The 17,195-nt window shown below is 33.8% G+C and overlaps 1 protein-coding gene across 4 annotated transcripts; it reads left to right on the forward strand.

Moving 5' to 3' along the window:
* The first annotated feature begins 8,049 nt into the window (after positions 1-8,049).
* LOC147382900 (uncharacterized) lies at positions 8,050-15,758 on the forward strand. 4 transcript variants are annotated; one of them, XR_015173739.1, is made up of 7 exons: positions 8,050-8,184; positions 8,966-9,485; positions 11,430-11,533; positions 13,038-13,130; positions 14,028-14,142; positions 14,720-15,054; positions 15,163-15,750. XR_015173739.1 is itself a non-coding variant. In XM_086428724.1 (6 exons), the coding sequence occupies exons 2-6, from the start codon at positions 9,233-9,235 to the stop codon at positions 14,848-14,850; spliced, it is 696 nt and encodes a 231-aa protein (XP_086284850.1). In that variant the 5' UTR covers positions 8,050-8,184; positions 8,966-9,232; the 3' UTR covers positions 14,851-15,748. The 4 variants fall into 4 exon arrangements, 3 of the variants coding, with proteins under 3 accessions (XP_086284850.1, XP_086284852.1, XP_086284851.1); XM_086428724.1 differs by having other exon boundaries at positions 14,720-15,748; XM_086428726.1 differs by lacking the exon at positions 14,028-14,142 and having other exon boundaries at positions 14,720-15,758.
* Positions 15,759-17,195: the final 1,437 nt, after the last annotated feature.

Below are 17,195 nucleotides of genomic sequence, written 5' to 3' on the forward strand. Positions count from 1 at the left end.
GAGAGCATGAAAGATGGGGCTTGAAGATGAGGATAAAAGTTTTTACCATCGGGTTGAAGATGATTGATTTAGGAGAGAAAAATCAAATAATTGTTTTGTTAGAGAGCATGAAAGATGGGGCATTGAAGTCATTTTATAATAGTTTTTAGGAAAGACTTAGGTCAAGATGGTATGTGGTATCTCAAATGTTCGTACCATACCTTGGAGGGATACGTGTAAATCACTTAACACAATCTCTTTTAAGTTTTAATGAATATATAGCGTTGTGACTGAAGGACATATTTGGGGTGGCTATGTAACTAAAATTAACAGTGGCACGTTGTGGTCTCATTCTTCATTAACTGTCATTATTTACTTTTGAGATAAGACTTCGATCTTTTAGAAAGAATAATTTATTAAGAAAAAAAAGGCAATATCCTTATTATCCATCAAACACGAGAGTCCAGACTAGTCAAACGTAAGAGACATGTTACGATGTTGTTCTAGTCAAACGTAAGAGACACTTTACTTGAAAAACATTGACCAACTAAATCTGATTTATTATTATTTTTGCTTGAATATCTTTATTTATTCTCACCATCAAGACCAACAATTCAAGTAATTATTAGATTTTCTAAAGAAAATAAAATTTGAGGAATGATTTTGTAGACATGAGAAATGTTCACCTTTGAACCTCAATGCTACGTTGTTTGGAGTCGCCACCATTCTTTTTTGTAAATGGGTGTGAATGGGCACCCGAATCGATTCTTTTGAAAACCATTTTTTATGGCATTGTAGTGACTCTCAATCATGGAAAAGGTATGATCTACCTAAGATCAAGGTAAGGGGATTCGGTTAGAGAATGGGGAAGGTGTTAAGCACCCCATTCTCTCTACCTATGGTGGTTACCTTTAGATTTGGCCATTTTTTTAAAAGAATAATATAACAAGTAAAGTGCATGGGATGCATGAAGTGGGTGGGTGCACATAGTGTGTATGTATCTCTTTAAAAGAGGATTTGATGTTGGTGTTGACATAAGAAATATCTTATGGAAGAAGACATTCTATGGAGCCAACACACTTTTGCATGAGTTGAAATGTTGGTTTATGATTTTAGAGAAGTTCCATGAAAGGCGTTCTCTTAGATCTATAACCTTAATGCATGCATGTTTAACTAGAAACTTAGTGTTTTAACCCCATCAAGAGAGTTACACATTTCTTCATCATAGCCAACATGTGTGATGTGTGTGCATAGTGTACATTATGATGCATGATATGAGATGGGTTAAGAAGGGCTTCAACCTCCATCCTTTCGACCAAACCGCCTCAAGCATTCCATGCCCAAGGTTGAGGTTCAATCTACTCGGGATGAAGGAGGGTTCTCCATTACATCCTAAAGGCTTCTAAAAATAAAAAAGGAGAGGGATAGAAGAAGAAGATGCAAGCTAAAAGATAAATAAATAGCTATTGTCCCACCTTGTCCCCTTGGAAGTCTTGAATGAACTTGAGCTTGAGAAGTGAACTTGAGAGTTAAAGGATGTAGTTGAGGGTGAGTTGAGAGAATTGAAGGTTGAGAGATGAGAGATGAGTAGAGAATTGGGTAGAGTTTTAGGTTGAGAGATGGGGGCTTGAGAGCATGCCTTGCTCATAGGAAATGAGGGTATTTATAGAGTTTTTGGAGAACTTTTGGGGATAAAGTGGTCCAACCCTAAAAATAAAGAACATGGACATAAGATTTAGGTTATTTCTTTTTGGATTTTTCATTTGTATGAGGGTAAAGATGACATTTGTGAAGAAACCCTAAAAGCATGCTTTGATCCTTGGTTTTTTGGTAAATAGAGGTGAGAGAACAAAGGTACTTTTGGGAGGATGAATGGGGGAGTGACATGTGTAAAGGTGGAGTGGTAGGTAAAAAATAGATCTTGGTTTATTTGTAAATAACTCATAAAGCAAGGGTGGAAGTGTAATTTTGAAATGGACCAATGGGAAAATAAAAGCACATTTGGGAGGGTGAATAGGAGGATGACATGTGTAAAGGTGAAGTGGTAGGTGAAAAGTAGACTTTGGTTCATTTGTAAATAACTCATAAAGCAAGGGTAGAAGTATATTTTTGAAATGGACCAATGGGATAACTCCACGTATGTACTTGAAGATTCTCACCTTTTGAGGGCATAATGGGAAGTTCCCTCACCTTTATGGATTATTACCAAAGACCAAACAACCTTTTTGGTTTGACTAAACCTTTTGAGAAGGGCATTCTTGAGTTTACACAAAAAGGAAGTTGACCATCCAATTAGGTGATGCATTGGGCATTGGGGGCTTATGAGGTATCAACATGTGTCATCTTATGAAGGGGTGAGAGAATGGACTTGGAGTGGGCTTGGTGTTGGGCTTGGATTTGGATTTTGTCTTGGGCTTAGGTTGGGCTAGAAAATAGATTTAGGTTAGGGGTTTAGAATGGCATTGGGTTTTGGGCTTAGGTTGGTTAGGGAGTGGACCATGGTGATTGGGTTTAGAATGGCATTGGGTTTTGGGCTTAGATTGGTTAGGGAGCGGACCATGGTGAGGGTATGGATGATGGATCGGTTAATGGAGAATGAATACGAATTTGGAGTGGGTTAGGGACAAGGTTGAGTATGCAAACTATATGACATGATGCATGTATGCATGAAAATGATGCAAAATAGCAATGTGGGTCCGCCGAAAATCTTGAGTTCTAAATCGGAATCAATTCGAGGAAATTTGGATCTTCCTAACTGATTCGTGCAAATTGGGGTGTCTACAGATTTCGAGGTATTCCTACAAATATGTGATTTGAAGATGATAAATGTTTCCAACCTTGACACATTTCATGCGTAAAGAAATATTATTTTACTTTGTTTACTCAATATGAAAGGTTTTGAGCTCATAATTTTGAATCATTGAAACTAGTATACTATTGTTCCTCAACTTTTCATCTTGGATTTAGCCCTTTTGTACTTCAGCTTCTTCAAAAGTGTCAATCTCTTTCAACCTTTAGAAAGATATTGAGTAGAACCAATAAAAAATTCTACCAAAAAAAAATACCAATATGTAGTTATTTTCTACCACAACCAACCATAGACTCTATCTTTAAGAAACTTGAATAAGTTTTAATTAAATAGAAATCATTTTAAAGGATAACTTTACTTTGAGCTCAGCTTAAGTTTTTATTTTCTTTCTTTTTATTATGTATCTTATAATACCCTAGATTTTTAACACGTATCTTGAGAAAATTCGTAGGTCAATATATAGGAAAATTTTTCTTGAATTGGAATTTGATAGAAACAATTACACCATTGGACCCGTAACGAAAAATTAATCAAAATAAACTGTAAGTTTGTGAAAATTGGAGTACAGGATAATTAGGCTCTTAACATAAATTTAGTAATAATCGTGACGACCTTTTAACATTATAAATATTAAAACCGATAGAAAGTTATAGAATTTCTCTACTATTAACACGTTCTATTTTCTAAAAAACCTTAGAAAAACCCTAGCCTCTGATAAACTTTCATTATAATTTTCGAACACCTAGAGACTCTGATAGGATTCGTCGTAAAAGAAGAAGTTGTCTGTCTCGTCGTTAGCTTTAAAGGAATACGTAAAATTAGGATTTTTGACAGCTTCGAAGAGGAAAGCCTAGGATTTCGACTTAGGATTTCTGCGTTCTTCAAGGTTGTTCGCTTAGGTCTCAAGTAGGGATCCTCTAAACCTTCCTAATAGTTATAGAAGTATTATAGGTGTAGTTTTTTAATTAAAATCCTATTACTTGTATGTTAAATTAGGTAAAGTTAGCATCTTTTTTAAAATTCATACTTAGTATAAACATTTAGTATTTTTTCTCACGTATCGATCATGTTTCTATAAAATTTTCTAACTTTTAGTTTCTGTCAAACAAATTTATTTTCACAAAAATGAAACCTGACTAGACCAAAGGGTTGTCAGAAACCTTCGATTAAAAACCCAATCCCCAATTCCAAAATTTACCTACGGTACATGAAGAGATCTATACGACACAGGTAAACTAAACCCAAACCAGGTTTGGTCTAGTTTTGGGATGCCCAATGACCTCCAAGATTACTATGGCACAACCTTTTTTTTTTATAAAAATTCCCAAATTTTGCCAAAACAATTCAAAATGATTGATTTTTCACACTTTCTACCGAGGGGAAACTTTTTGTCTCAAAGATCCAATATTTTTAAATCATTACCATCCAAGACCCACCCAAAGACCCTTCAGGAAATTTGACACATTTTGGTGTCCGTTTTAATACGGCACAAGTGACGTAACATAACGCCTAGTGAGATTTTGTAATTTGACTTCTTTGGCCCCTATTATTGCAAAGCAAAGTTGATTGGTGATTTTTAATGAAAAAAGGTATTTTCTCTTTTTAAGCCTTTGAATTTGACTGAAAAACTAGGAAAATTGTGAAGGAATGCGTTGAAGATGCATGTCTTGGACTTTATGTTTGAGAGTGCGAGCTCTCTTTGTTTGCATGTGGTGATAAGTGGATAACCGGTGATTAAAGACTATACAATTGATTACTTAAAATACAAGTCTTTGATCTCATGAAGAAGTTGAAAATGAATAGCCTCAAGTCATGCTTGATGATGGTCATTGTCTGTTTGTGAAATCCATCACTATCGCATCCCACTCATTTTTGAGTCTGTCGGAGCTGGTGGCCATTAGAACAGGTATGTCATGATCTCTCCTAAAAATCTAGAAATATGGATCATGCGGTTTAAACGTAAGAACTCTCATTGAGAAGATTTTAGATCAAATAAAAATTGAGATTGAGAGGCATTAACTTGTGAAGTATGGAGGTTTGGAAAAACATAGAGAAAAGGTGGGGTTTTTATTGAAAAAAAAAAAAAAAAAAAAACTAAATATTAAGAAAGGGAACAAATTAAATTATTTAGGTTCGACGATAGCGGTAGCGCCATCGTCGAAGAACGACGCATAAAGATCGATGTGCTCAATGGAGCTTGAGCTCTAGGACCATGTAGAAGAGCTACTTTTATTGAAAATTCTTGGATGATGATTACATTTGGCCATTGGATTTATATAAATTGAAACATCCACTAATATGGAAAAACAATCAATCATTCTAATATTCTAACATGCTTACACCACCAGGATCATACTTTTTTTTCGAGACATTTTTTGTGAGTCAACCAACTTGGGACACACACACACACAATTAATTGGGAGCATAATCGCAAAATTCTCCAAATGTTTTTAAGTAAAATTCTCCTAATAAGGAACTAGTCGATCAAATCAACGAATTAACCATTTATTAATTAATTATTAAATATGGAAAACATTTACCCTTCATCATTAAAATCTTATTTTCTTTAACATTCAAATCTCAAGAACAAGATAGGATTTTTAGAGAGATCAAAGATAATGGTTTTGTTGAGAAACTCAAAAAACACCATTTTATGATCTTGAAATGTTCCTTTTTTTTTTGGAAACTTTCTTGAAACCATCAAAATTAACCAAGTGGAACCATCGTCGAATAATCACCTAGTCTAAACTCATTTACAATGATTGGGAAGAGGTATTATTCCATAGAGAGGAAGTATCTTGCTATATCGGATTTTAAGTTTTTTTTTTTTTTTTAAACAAAAATATTAACCCTGCTTGGTTCACCTACAAGTCTTTTTTTGCTAAGCAAGCAAGGGGTTAGTGGTTAATGGAGGGTGAAAGTGGGTTCAACGCGTTTGAACCTAAGTCACGGGATCAACTCTGACCAAGCCTTAACCCCTTAACTAAGCGCACCTTCACCTATAAATCGTTGTAAATGGTTCCATTTGGTTAATGGTTTTGTTGAGAAACTCAAAAAAACCCCATTTTGTAATCTTGAAATGTTCCTTTTTTCCTTTTTCTTCTCTTTTTTTTTTCCTGGAAACTTTCATGAAACCATCCAAATCAACCAAATGGAACCATCGTCGAATAATCATCTAATCTAAACTCATTACCATGACTAGGAAGAGGTATTATTCCATAGTGGCTTTACCCCATTTTTTTTTAAAGTGGCTTTATGTTGATTCACATGATTTTTTTTCCTATCTTTCCCTATGTTTCTATAAACCTACCTACATCACAAATTAATACCTTAAGATCTCAATTTTATTTTTAGTTAAAATCTAATGATAGTTCTATTTAAATCGCACATCCTTGTTCGTATGCTTTTAGGAGAGATCATGACGGACATGATCTACTGGGCCATCGACTTTGACAAACTTAAAAATGAGCGGGATACAACAGTGATGGACTTCACAAACAGGCGGTGACCACCATCAAGCATGATCAGACGTTTGCGACTATCTATCTTCAACTTCTTCATGAGATAAATGATTAATCTTTTATGTAATCAATTGCATAGTTTTTCTTCAAAGGCGGACCATGCAATTGTGGGAGGGTAATAGAGATAAGGTGTATGCATTATAATAATGTGCATGAAATATACTATATCATTATTATGGTGTATCTCATCACATATCTTGAAAATAATAGATTTGCATCAATTAGGTTCAATTAGGTATAGAAATCCAATATTGGTTGAGACTTATTCTTATGACTAGTATCATCATGATATGTATTGGTGGAATACATATAAATCGTGACCGTTGGATTTTGTGCTGACATAGTCAATATCATGTATTTTTATTGTCATATTTATTGAGTAAATGGAATTTAATCCTATACATGTAGGCATGTTTGTGCATGTGTTTATGCATATAGTTTTACCATGGTTTTAAATCTCGTTCAATACAAAGTTGACTCGCCAGAGTCATCTCGATGCCGTTCAACAACAATATAGATATACAAGATATCTCAACAATCACATCATCTCGCAAGACAAACGAGACGTCTTGGACGCTATTTTGAAAATCTCGACCGAGTCAATTGGGATTTTGTAGATTTTGATAAAAAATGATTTTTTTTAATATTTAAATATTTATTATGCAAATGAAATATGATTTTATGACTAAACATCTTCCAATCAACCTTATTTTATTAGAAAATTATAATTAATTTAATTTAATTATATGTAAATCAATCCTTATAAACAAAATTCAATGATTTGTCTCGTCCGTGTCAAACCGAGTTTTGAAACCATGAGTTTTACTAAACTTTTAATATTTTTAGAACACCAATATGTAATAGTGAATTTTCTCATATCTAAAAGACTCAAACTTTTCGAATCTCTAGATCCTTTTACAATGTAATTATGGGACTTGATCTTATTATTCATAGAAGATTGAAGTCAAGTGGGCATTTCATCAATCTCAAAACATAGGAGATTATTTGAAGACCGAGGTAAAAGGGGTATTTCATTAGTTTTGGAGGTTATCTCAAATATTTACCAAAACAATGGAGGGGTATGTCTCATCACCATCTTATATAAAGAGAACTGCTATTGGCGGAAGTGGATCCTCTGTAACGCAAGTTCCTATAGCACCCTTTAGATCGATTGTATCAGTGAATAAATAAAATTTCACACTTAAAAATTACAAAGTTCTATAAACGTTCATTTTTAAAGACTTGGATCTAGGAATATTTCAAAAAAAAAAAAAAAAAAGGATCTAAACCATGATCACAATAGGACCGAGATATTATTTTTTCTATACTATGACTCTCACTCAACTGTTCAAACGGTGTTGCAAGAAACTTGCATTAAAGAGGGTCTGCTTCCGCTGTTGGCACCCCTTATTACACCCAAATTAAAAATAAAGAAATTAAGTGAATCATAAAAATAAGTAAAAGTTGAAGTGCCAATAGAAACTACTCAATTATGTTGTTAGATTTCTATTTTTAGGTTTATGATTTTATATGAGCCTAATTATGATTAGAAACAACTACTGAAATTGTTCGAATGAATGTTTTGATGTTTTGAGATTATAATACGAGCCAAACCTTTCTAATGTTTAAATAGTAGGTTTTAATCTATTATTGAGGTGTGTTAAATAATTTAATAAAATGGGTGTAATAACTAAAAGTTGGGTGCCAACAACAGCTCTGTTATATAAGTCTCACTTCTCATCTCTCGCCTGTCTCCCTTGTTTGTTCTTTCCTCGCCAAAAATCAAAACCATCATTTTGAGGAGCAAAAAAAGAAAACGAGAAGCATCTCTCTGCCAATCACTTCGTATCCATTCTGGACTTATCTCAAGCGCAAGTAAGTTCTCCTTTAGATAGTTTGGACCGAGCTTTGGCTTTCAAAACCCTAGTTTTCTTTCTGAAGATTTAGACTTTATTCTAGTTTATTGTGTTGGAGCCTATGATTCTTGTTTATTTTTCTGTTATTGGATCTGAATCCCTTTTGTCGCTCGATGTTGATGCAAGTACAACCCCTTGAATTTAAACCCTAACACATTGTAGTTCTGCTATCAACATTGACTCAATAACGAGTTAACGATGTCGATTTGATGTTGTATTTAGAATTGGCATACTTTGTTGGTGTAATTGAGTAATTTAGTGCAATCCACACTAAATTTTACTTAATATCAATTGAGTACTTTGTTTACTAATTTCGTGCAATTGAGTTAAAGATTTAGGTGGATTTGTACATTTTGATTCTTTTTTGTGGGGATGAAAGGAAAAACGTGATGGCTGATGGTTAACGTTAAGGAACATCGAAAAAAACTCCCACTTATGCCATATTTTCTTTATTATTACCAAAGTTGTGAAAATTTAATTCATCTTCTTTGATTTCGATAGTGTCAGTGTTCTTATGGAAGACGTTCTTTTTTTTGAAACGTTTTGACATTTGGATTCATTTACAATGTATTTTGTTGGAAAGAAAGGGAAAACATGATTGTCAAAATAAGGAACATCAAGAAAGGGTTCCACCTCTGCAATAATTTCATTGTTATTACCCAAATTGTGAAAATTAAATTCTGCATATTTATTTTTCGATAGTGATGAGTGTTTTGAAGACATTGGTTTGTATCTTGCAGAGTTAACTCTAAAGGCATATATTTACATTCACAATTAAAATGGGAGACAGTGAAACTGTTGTTGAAATGTCGGCTTCCATGGAACACCCATCAACTGACTGCAATGTCTCAAGCTCTGATGTTATTCCTGATGGTGGTGCATTGGGTATTGGGGCTGCCGGAGAACCGACTTCTGGTGCTGCCATTTCAACAGACAACTTATTCCGTGTCTGATAGTGTTCTAATTTAGGTGTTGGAAATGCATACAAAACGGACTCAGATTCAGTTATGCCACGAGCGCCTGTTACATCAACATATGATGCTAAGCCAACTGTTGGAGTGGTTGATACTAGTGAAAATCTTGTTAGCCAGGAAAATGCAGTTCTGGAATCAGCTCAAGTGGGTAGTTATGATTATTCTGTTAATGGAAATGGCATGAGTGAAGTTAGAGATTTCACCCAAACAGGAATTGATGTGAATGGAAATGCTTCAAATGATGCTGGTGTAGCTGTTGCAGAGCAACATATTGAGGAGGGTCTTGGTATATCTTTCTTCATTATCTCTGACTTAACGAAGATCTCTTATGAAAATCATATATTTGTTGTAATTGAGCATTGGTTACAATTAAACAACCAGGTGATGACCTATGCTTATAGTGCACTTGATTCACGTTGAATCACTAATTAATGTGGACTTTTGGTTAGGAAAGGAAACATTGAAACCTTAGATCAAACTACTGTTAACTGTTGTATGTGCTTTAATTTACTAAGAAGATAAAATTATGTAAATTTTTGTATGGTTCACCAATATGGTCATTTTCGCAGTAAGCTTAGTATGACTTTTGTTTCATCTTCATTAGATTTGAAACATGCCTGATATCCTTTTAATACGTCACTGGGGAAAAACTGGGACTTCATGCACGAAAATTGGCAATCATTTCCAGTGGTTCAGAGAGTCAGTGAATGACATGCATATTTTTCATATTTGTATGGTTTCCATTTAGAAGTTCTTGTTTTATTGGTCATACATCCAGCCTTCGTACTATTTTTAAATTGTATCTCATATTTAATGCTTACATTTATGTCATTACTTTTTTTTTTTTTTTTAAATGTAATCAAATTACTTAAAAAATACTATTTTTTAAGAAATTACAAAAGTCAATTTAACATGCTGTTTTTTTTTTTTTTTCTTTTAAATCGCTGGACTATCCGGCGTTTTGCTTTCCTACAACTTCTACTACCTGGGTGAGAGCAGTTTTTTTGCATGAAAAAAAACACTTCCCTTACTGACTTTGTAAGATTTCAAATCTTACTAAGAGTTCTTAAGCTCACATGGATTACCAAATTGGCAATCCAACTCCACAGCCCTCTAGATTTCATGGAAAAACTTAGATAAAAAAACAATATTTTGTGACCTTGATCCAAGGTCTTGAAAATGAACGGCTACCGAACTTCCAAAATTTAAATTTAAAATTTAATGTTAAAAGATGACCTTTTATTTTTATTTTTATTTTTGGAAGTTGATAGAATTTTGTTAGCTACATTCCTATGGCATGGTATCATGTTTTTGGATGTCAAAAGGTGAACTCAACGACCCTTAGTAAGAGTTGAAATCTTACTACGTTTGTAAGGTTAGCCTTACTCTCTATAGTAATCAAATAAATAAAACAACTCACTGGACGGCCCAGTGTTCTGAAAATACGCTGAACTGTTTAACATGTAAAACCGTTTTCGGTAATTTCTCATAAATTAGTATTTTTGAATAATTAATTAAAAAATCAACCTCTTTTTAATAATTTTCCCTTATTTAATATAATCCTTCATTAATTCTAAACTACAATAACTCTTGAAGATGGGCGTCAAAGTTGAAGAGATGATTTGATTCAAATGCCCGTAGAAATCATGTAGATGGATTATCATAGTTGTTTCTTTTATGTTACATGCAACACACTGCATTATTTTTGGTTTACATATGCTAGACTTTACTGAGAGGAATCATATCTCTTATATTTAAGAGGCTAGAAAACTTAGTTGCATGCTCATTACTGTATTCAGTTTTTGAACTTCAATTTATCTCCCAAATTTTCTCGAATTTACATTGCAGAAATTTATGTTCTTGATACAAAATGTAGAATTAGGTTTTTACTTTTTACTTGAAACCAAAACATGTTCATGTAAAGTTGATTTTTTCGCTAGTTTATGAATAAATAACTGTAGAACTCACAATAGTTAGAGTGCCTTCAGTAGGTTTAAAGAGTCTACTTATCAATTTGCATTCTTAGTAATCTGTAGGTGCTTTATCAATTTACATGGTTATCTTTTGGCTAACATATTTTGATATCACTTACCTATCCAAACTAGTGAAATCAATTACAAATGTGTGGTTGAAATCTATAAATTACAAGTAAATTTCCTTTTCTTAGAATTGGTTCTCTTTTGCAGGTTAAATCTATTAGTCTACTAACTTTTAATCATTTTTTTTCTAGCAATTTCTACTGAGGAAGAGCGATTGTGGAGTGTAGTGCGAGCAAATTCTTTGGACTTTAATGCTTGGATTGCATTTATTGAAGAGGCAGAAAAGGTGTCAGAGGTACATTCACATAATTATTCACCTTTGGTAAATTTTAGACGATTGCTCGGCTTGTTTTGTTAAATTTCATTGGTTAGTTTTCTCTAGGAATGAAGCTGACATAAGTTTGTGTCCTATTGATAGTATAGCGATCTAGTAATTTTAATTCTTAAGTATAATCTTATACCTATATGCATTGTATATTGTGTTTTGTTGTTCTATTGCAATTGTCATCTTGATAATTAGGAAGTTGGGTGCTTTTTGGCTTTAAAATATTAGATTGGATTATTTTGGAGAGTTTTTCAGACATGGTATGTTGAACTTGTGAGATGATGTTGGGTGGTGTGCCACTCCTAAAAGGGAGATTTGACATTATTAATTTAAGTGAAGCAAATCAAGCTCTCATGAGAAAATGACTTCACCAAGACACCAACAACAATGATGAACAAGAAGGATTATAGAAGCTAGGTCCAATATAAATAAAAAATGCAAATAGACATTGGTTCCGGCTTGACATTTGTCTTCTCATCTAGCTGCTCTAGATGTAAGTTTTCTGCTATAACAATACTCAAAACAGATTTGATGGTACATAAGTTCACAACAGGAGAAAAAATCTATGTATAATCGATACCTATCTTTTGCTGAAATTCCTTCACAACTAATTTGGCATTGTATCTCTTGGTTTCATCATGTTCTTTTAGCTTGTAAACCCACTTATTATGCATGGTCTTTTTGTCCTTAGGTAGTTCAATCAAATCCAAGTTTGATTTTGTGGATAATGAGTCCATCTCATTATTCATCGTATGTTCCCATTTAACCTTGGTCTCAACCTACATAGTTTCATCATAACATTCTGGTTTACCATTGTCAGTCAGTAGTAAATAATGTATAGAAGAAATATATCGAGTTAGAGTCTTTCCTTGTGTAGTCGAGTAGTTCATTGCAGTCGATTTGTTCAGCAAAATCGTTAGAGACCGAAGAGATCGAGCTGAATCAGAAGGTTTGTTTTGGGGTAGATTGAAAGGAGAATATATTTGTAATCGATTAGTTCGTGGTAGTCGATTCGTTCAACAAAATCGTTAGAAATCGAGCTGAATCAAGAGGTTATTTTGGGGTAAATCAAAAGGAGATCGAAACGAGGGTTTTCTATTTCGATCTTCAGGTATAGATCGATTACCTCTAATTATTCACTTTTTTTATTTTTCTTATTTGTTGGTTTGAGATTTTTGTTAATGTGAGTTTTATCTAAATCTATTTTAGCTTTTTTTTTTTGTTTAAATGATTCTAGTTTTATATGAATCCTCATTCAATTTTGTTGAAGAAAGTTTGAAATTTAGTATTGCGTTGCTGATCGATTGCTTTAAATAGATTTGCGGAAAAGGCCTTTTCTACTATTGTAATAGTTTCATCCTATATCTGTTTGCGATTTCAAAAATGCGTCTACTAGCTTGGCGTTGTGGCGTTGTAGTTTGTTTACAGTATAAAATACTATGTAGTTTAATTGTTGAGTTTGGCATGTCTCCAGGCATTGGATACCTTCGACACTGCAGTTGTGTCTCCTATCTATTATGCCATGTTCACTTCTCTCACAATTTTTGCAAGTGTCATAATGTTTAAGGTAAATACTGATGAACTCATACACTACACCAATATATATAGAGTTGGTCTATCCTTATTCCTTATTCTTACTTCCCAAGTGGGAGACCCATATAGGTCATATATTGACTTTGGACCACACAGTGAATTATGCTCAACACAATGATATTTGTCGCAACATATCAGCACATTCTAATTTTTATTGTGTAAAAAGGGTTTTCCTAAGCAATGGGTTAAATGAAAAATACAGATTTTTCAACTCCAAGTCAGCTTTTTACTAGTCTTGGAATGTCAAAATGAGTTGCACGTTTTTGTTGATTGCCTCTAAGGTATGGACAATTCACTGTATGATTGGATCATCCCATATCCATTAGGACTTATGGCCCCTGCTAGCATGAGTACAAATAGGGAGTATGTATAGACTAACTCGTCTGTAGTTTGGGTTTTTCTTGCACGGTTTTTTACATGGTCTCATAGCCCATTCTGAAACTTCTAACCATATAAAAAGTGCTTTAAAAATTGAACATTTTGTACTGCACATTTCACCCTTAACCTTGAGTTCATTTCTCATAGGACTAGGAGTTCTGTTTGTTGATTTTTGGAGAGGAAACCATCCTCACGAAAAAAAAAAAAAAAAAAAAACCCAACACTTCTAACCCTGTGACTGCCTATTTCACCTTCAATTTTTTAAAATAGCTCATTGTAACATATCAAACATATAATTTAAAAGAATCTGGACTATTGAAATCCTAATCTATTTTAAGTTCACAATTGATGAGGTTGATAAGTTTCAGAATGAGCTGATATTTGTGATGGAAGTGACCTTACTAGTGAGGAGAATATTCTCACTAAAAATCAGCCTTGTGAACCCCTCATGTATGCTTTTCAGCAAATTCATTAAGTTTGCTATTAATTATAGGATTACTCTGGTCAGAGTGCGAGCAGTATAGCATTAGAGCTCTGTGGATTCATAACTATGTTGTCGGGTACTACAGTGTTGCATAGTACCAGAGAATCAGATCCTCCAATTACAGGTATTTTGTGCAGTTGTTATGGTATAGGATTTACCTAGGAATTCAAAGAAAGTTAAGAAACCCATTCTTCTAGGTTGGGCATGTAATATCCTACCTTGATTTTCAAGAGGCGGTGAATATGCAACCATTACTTCCAAGAGAAGTTTTGAGTGATCACTAGTCACATACAAAGATGTGAGTTCTTAAAACAATATGATGATGATGATGATGATGAACACTAATGCATACTCTTTAAACTCCTGAGGGAATTAAATCTGAATTGAGAGAGTTAATCCAAAACTCTATTTTGAAGTGTCGAAGTTCTTAAATCTTGAAACTAGGTTACTTGATTCACCACATTGAAGATGTCTTTTGACCTCTTTTACAGATTGTATTTTAGGATAATGCAAGTAATTTTCCTAATGTCATGAAAGAATGTAAGCAAAAATAAATAAAAATCTTGTTGCAAGCGCCTTAGGAACTCCTTGAGATCATAAATTTCTAGCTTTTGTTTTAAGAAAAGCAATGCTTAAACTCAATAATCCTTGCACTTATTTCAAGTGATAAATGTTTTTTTTTTTTCTCCCAACACATGCAGATTTGTATTCACCACTATCTCCTAGAATATCATGGCATATCCAAGGGAATGGGGAACTATGGAAACAAAAGGATAAAGATGGGCTATCTGCCGAATTTGTCACAATTCTTCGCCCAGACTATTTCACTTAGATGAGTACTTGCATGTGAATTCATTCACAATTCAAGGGAAGCACTTGTTCAGAAATAGTTGCTGTAAATCTGCAGTTTGTTGTAAATGTTGGGAGATGCGCTATTTATAATTTATGGACTCTCTATAGCAACTCAATATGCTGATCAAGGATTCATCTGTGCTCGAGGAGGCTAAGTTAATGAGGTCTTATGTCTCCTTCTAGAGTAAATTTTCTAATCCTTCTTCCTTTAATACCTCATCTGAGTGTGCAATTGTCCTCCTAGCCTTGTTTTGGGTCTTTATTATTCTTTTGTTTTAATTTTTTGATATAGGTCTGCTCCATTTGTTTCTTTTTGTACAAGTCTGGTTACTGGTGTGTGGAGTAGGGGACTGGAATAACCTAATCCTTGGCTTTTGTAGTGAAAGGAATTTATCTATTTTATTAGGCCTTTTTTTTTGTCCCATGGCTGCTAGGAGTGATCTCACCAAAGAGGTCTTCCTTTGTGATATTCTTTGGCGCCTTGGATTAATATTTTGGTCAGACTCTTCATATAAAGAAATAGTATATTATCTCTTGTTAGTGTTTGATTCATGATTTTCTTCTGTTACAGTTCATTAATGTTGCAATTCAGCTTTTCTATATTCTATATTTTGATAGTCTGTTCCTGATCATAGGTAAATCATCAAAATAAGGCGAGAATAAATAGGATTTTAAGGACTCAAGAAGAATGCTTTATTGGTGTGTTCTCTCTCAGCTTTTTAATGAATCTATCTTTAGTGAAATTTACGATTGTAGGTGGTTGCTTGCATCGCGAATAATGGCTCCCAATGGTAAGTCTTCAGGACTTAGCTCCTGGAACTGTAGTGCTTGTCATTGGTGGGTAATGTTGTGTTTGGGGACAGCAGTGCATTAGCTCTTGGAAGCGTTTGAATTTGAGGAGAGAATTTAATTTACAGTGGGGTGGGAATAGGGCTGGGTTGGCATTTCAAATTTTTTTTTTTTTTTTCACAAAATAGCATTTACCGACGGACTTACAAAGTCTGTCGGTAAAACATATAGCAACGGCAAATACTCCTGTCGGTAAAGATGTAAACAACTGATGAAAAATAAATTTGTGCACTAAATTTTTTCTAGAAAATAAGTGATACAATGACGGTAATTTTATTATGCCGTCGTTAAAACAATTACCGACGCAACAATCTCTGATGAGTGTCGACAAAAACCCTATCCGTTGGTATAATATTCTGCAACGGACTTGTGTGGATTTAGCGACGGATTTAACCGTCGGTGTCTCTTTTCTAGTAGTGCTAGTAGGTCTTCTACGATTAAGTGGATGAATCTGATTAAGAGGATCTTCAATTTCCTCTTATCTGTTTTCATTCACAAACCGAAACACATTCCTAGATGGTTCATCATCAAGCTCAACATGCCTATCATCCTTGGAATTTCTATGAGCTTATATTTTTTCCACATTTTTCATATACATTGTATTTTCATTAAAAATAACATCTTTAATTTTAATGACTTTTCAATTCTAATGATCCCAAAATTGATAGTCAAATTCATCAATGCCATACCCAATGAAAATCACTTCTTAGTCTTCGTATCTAACTTGCTCTTTTCACCAGAATCAATGTGGACATAAGAGGTACAACTAAATTTTTTTAAATAAGATAAAATTTTCCTATTATGCTGTCCAAACTTCTTTTGGCCAACTAAACTTCAAAGGAACCGAAGGTCTTCTGTTGATTAGGTATGCAGTAGTGTTCACAGTATCTACCCAAAATGACTTAGGCAACCTAGCATGTATCCTCATGCTTCTAGCGCACCTTACAATAATTAGGTTCATGCGTTCTGTGGTGTCATTTTATTGAGGCTTCTTAATTATAATTTCTAATTCCAATTTTAGCGCACCAATCTTCGAACTCATCATTGTAATATTCTCCACCATTGTTTGACCTAAAACACTTCAACTTTAACATAGTTTCATTTTCAACCAAGACTTTTCACTTCTTGAACACACCAAGTACATCAGACTTCTTTAGAAAATAAATTCGGAGCTTTCTTGTATTGTCATCAATGAAGGTGAAAAAATATCGAGAATCACTAAGAGAATAAATTTTGACTAGCCTTCAAACATCAGTGTGAACCAACTCTAATTTCTCTAATTTTGGAGACCTTCCAAAATCATGTGGCCAAACCTATGATGCCAAGTCTTAGTATCTACACTTATAGAAGCCACTGTAATAAAATTGTAGGTATTAGATGTTACGTAAAAAGTTTCATTTTTCTTGCCACGGGCTACCGCCATAGCACCTTTGGTAATCTTCTAGGACTCACCTAAGTACGTGGTGAGTATCCCTA

This window comes from Akebia trifoliata, chromosome 16 (genome assembly GCF_017979445.1).
Source record: "Akebia trifoliata isolate Shusen 1 chromosome 16, ASM1797944v1, whole genome shotgun sequence".
In the NCBI taxonomy this organism is placed as follows: Eukaryota; Viridiplantae; Streptophyta; class Magnoliopsida; order Ranunculales; family Lardizabalaceae; genus Akebia; species Akebia trifoliata.

What these genes read in the sequence shown, in the direction of transcription:
- LOC147382900 (XM_086428724.1), top strand. Translation starts at nt 9,233, where the DNA reads ATGCCACGAGCGCCTGTTACATCAACATATGATGCTAAGCCAACTGTT. An exon ending in CAAGTGTCATAATGTTTAAG is followed by an intron (nt 13,131 to 14,027) that starts GTAAATACTGAT and finishes TATTAATTATAG; the next exon opens with GATTACTCTGGTCAGAGTGC. An exon ending in ATCAGATCCTCCAATTACAG is followed by an intron (nt 14,143 to 14,719) that starts GTATTTTGTGCA and finishes CAACACATGCAG; the next exon opens with ATTTGTATTCACCACTATCT.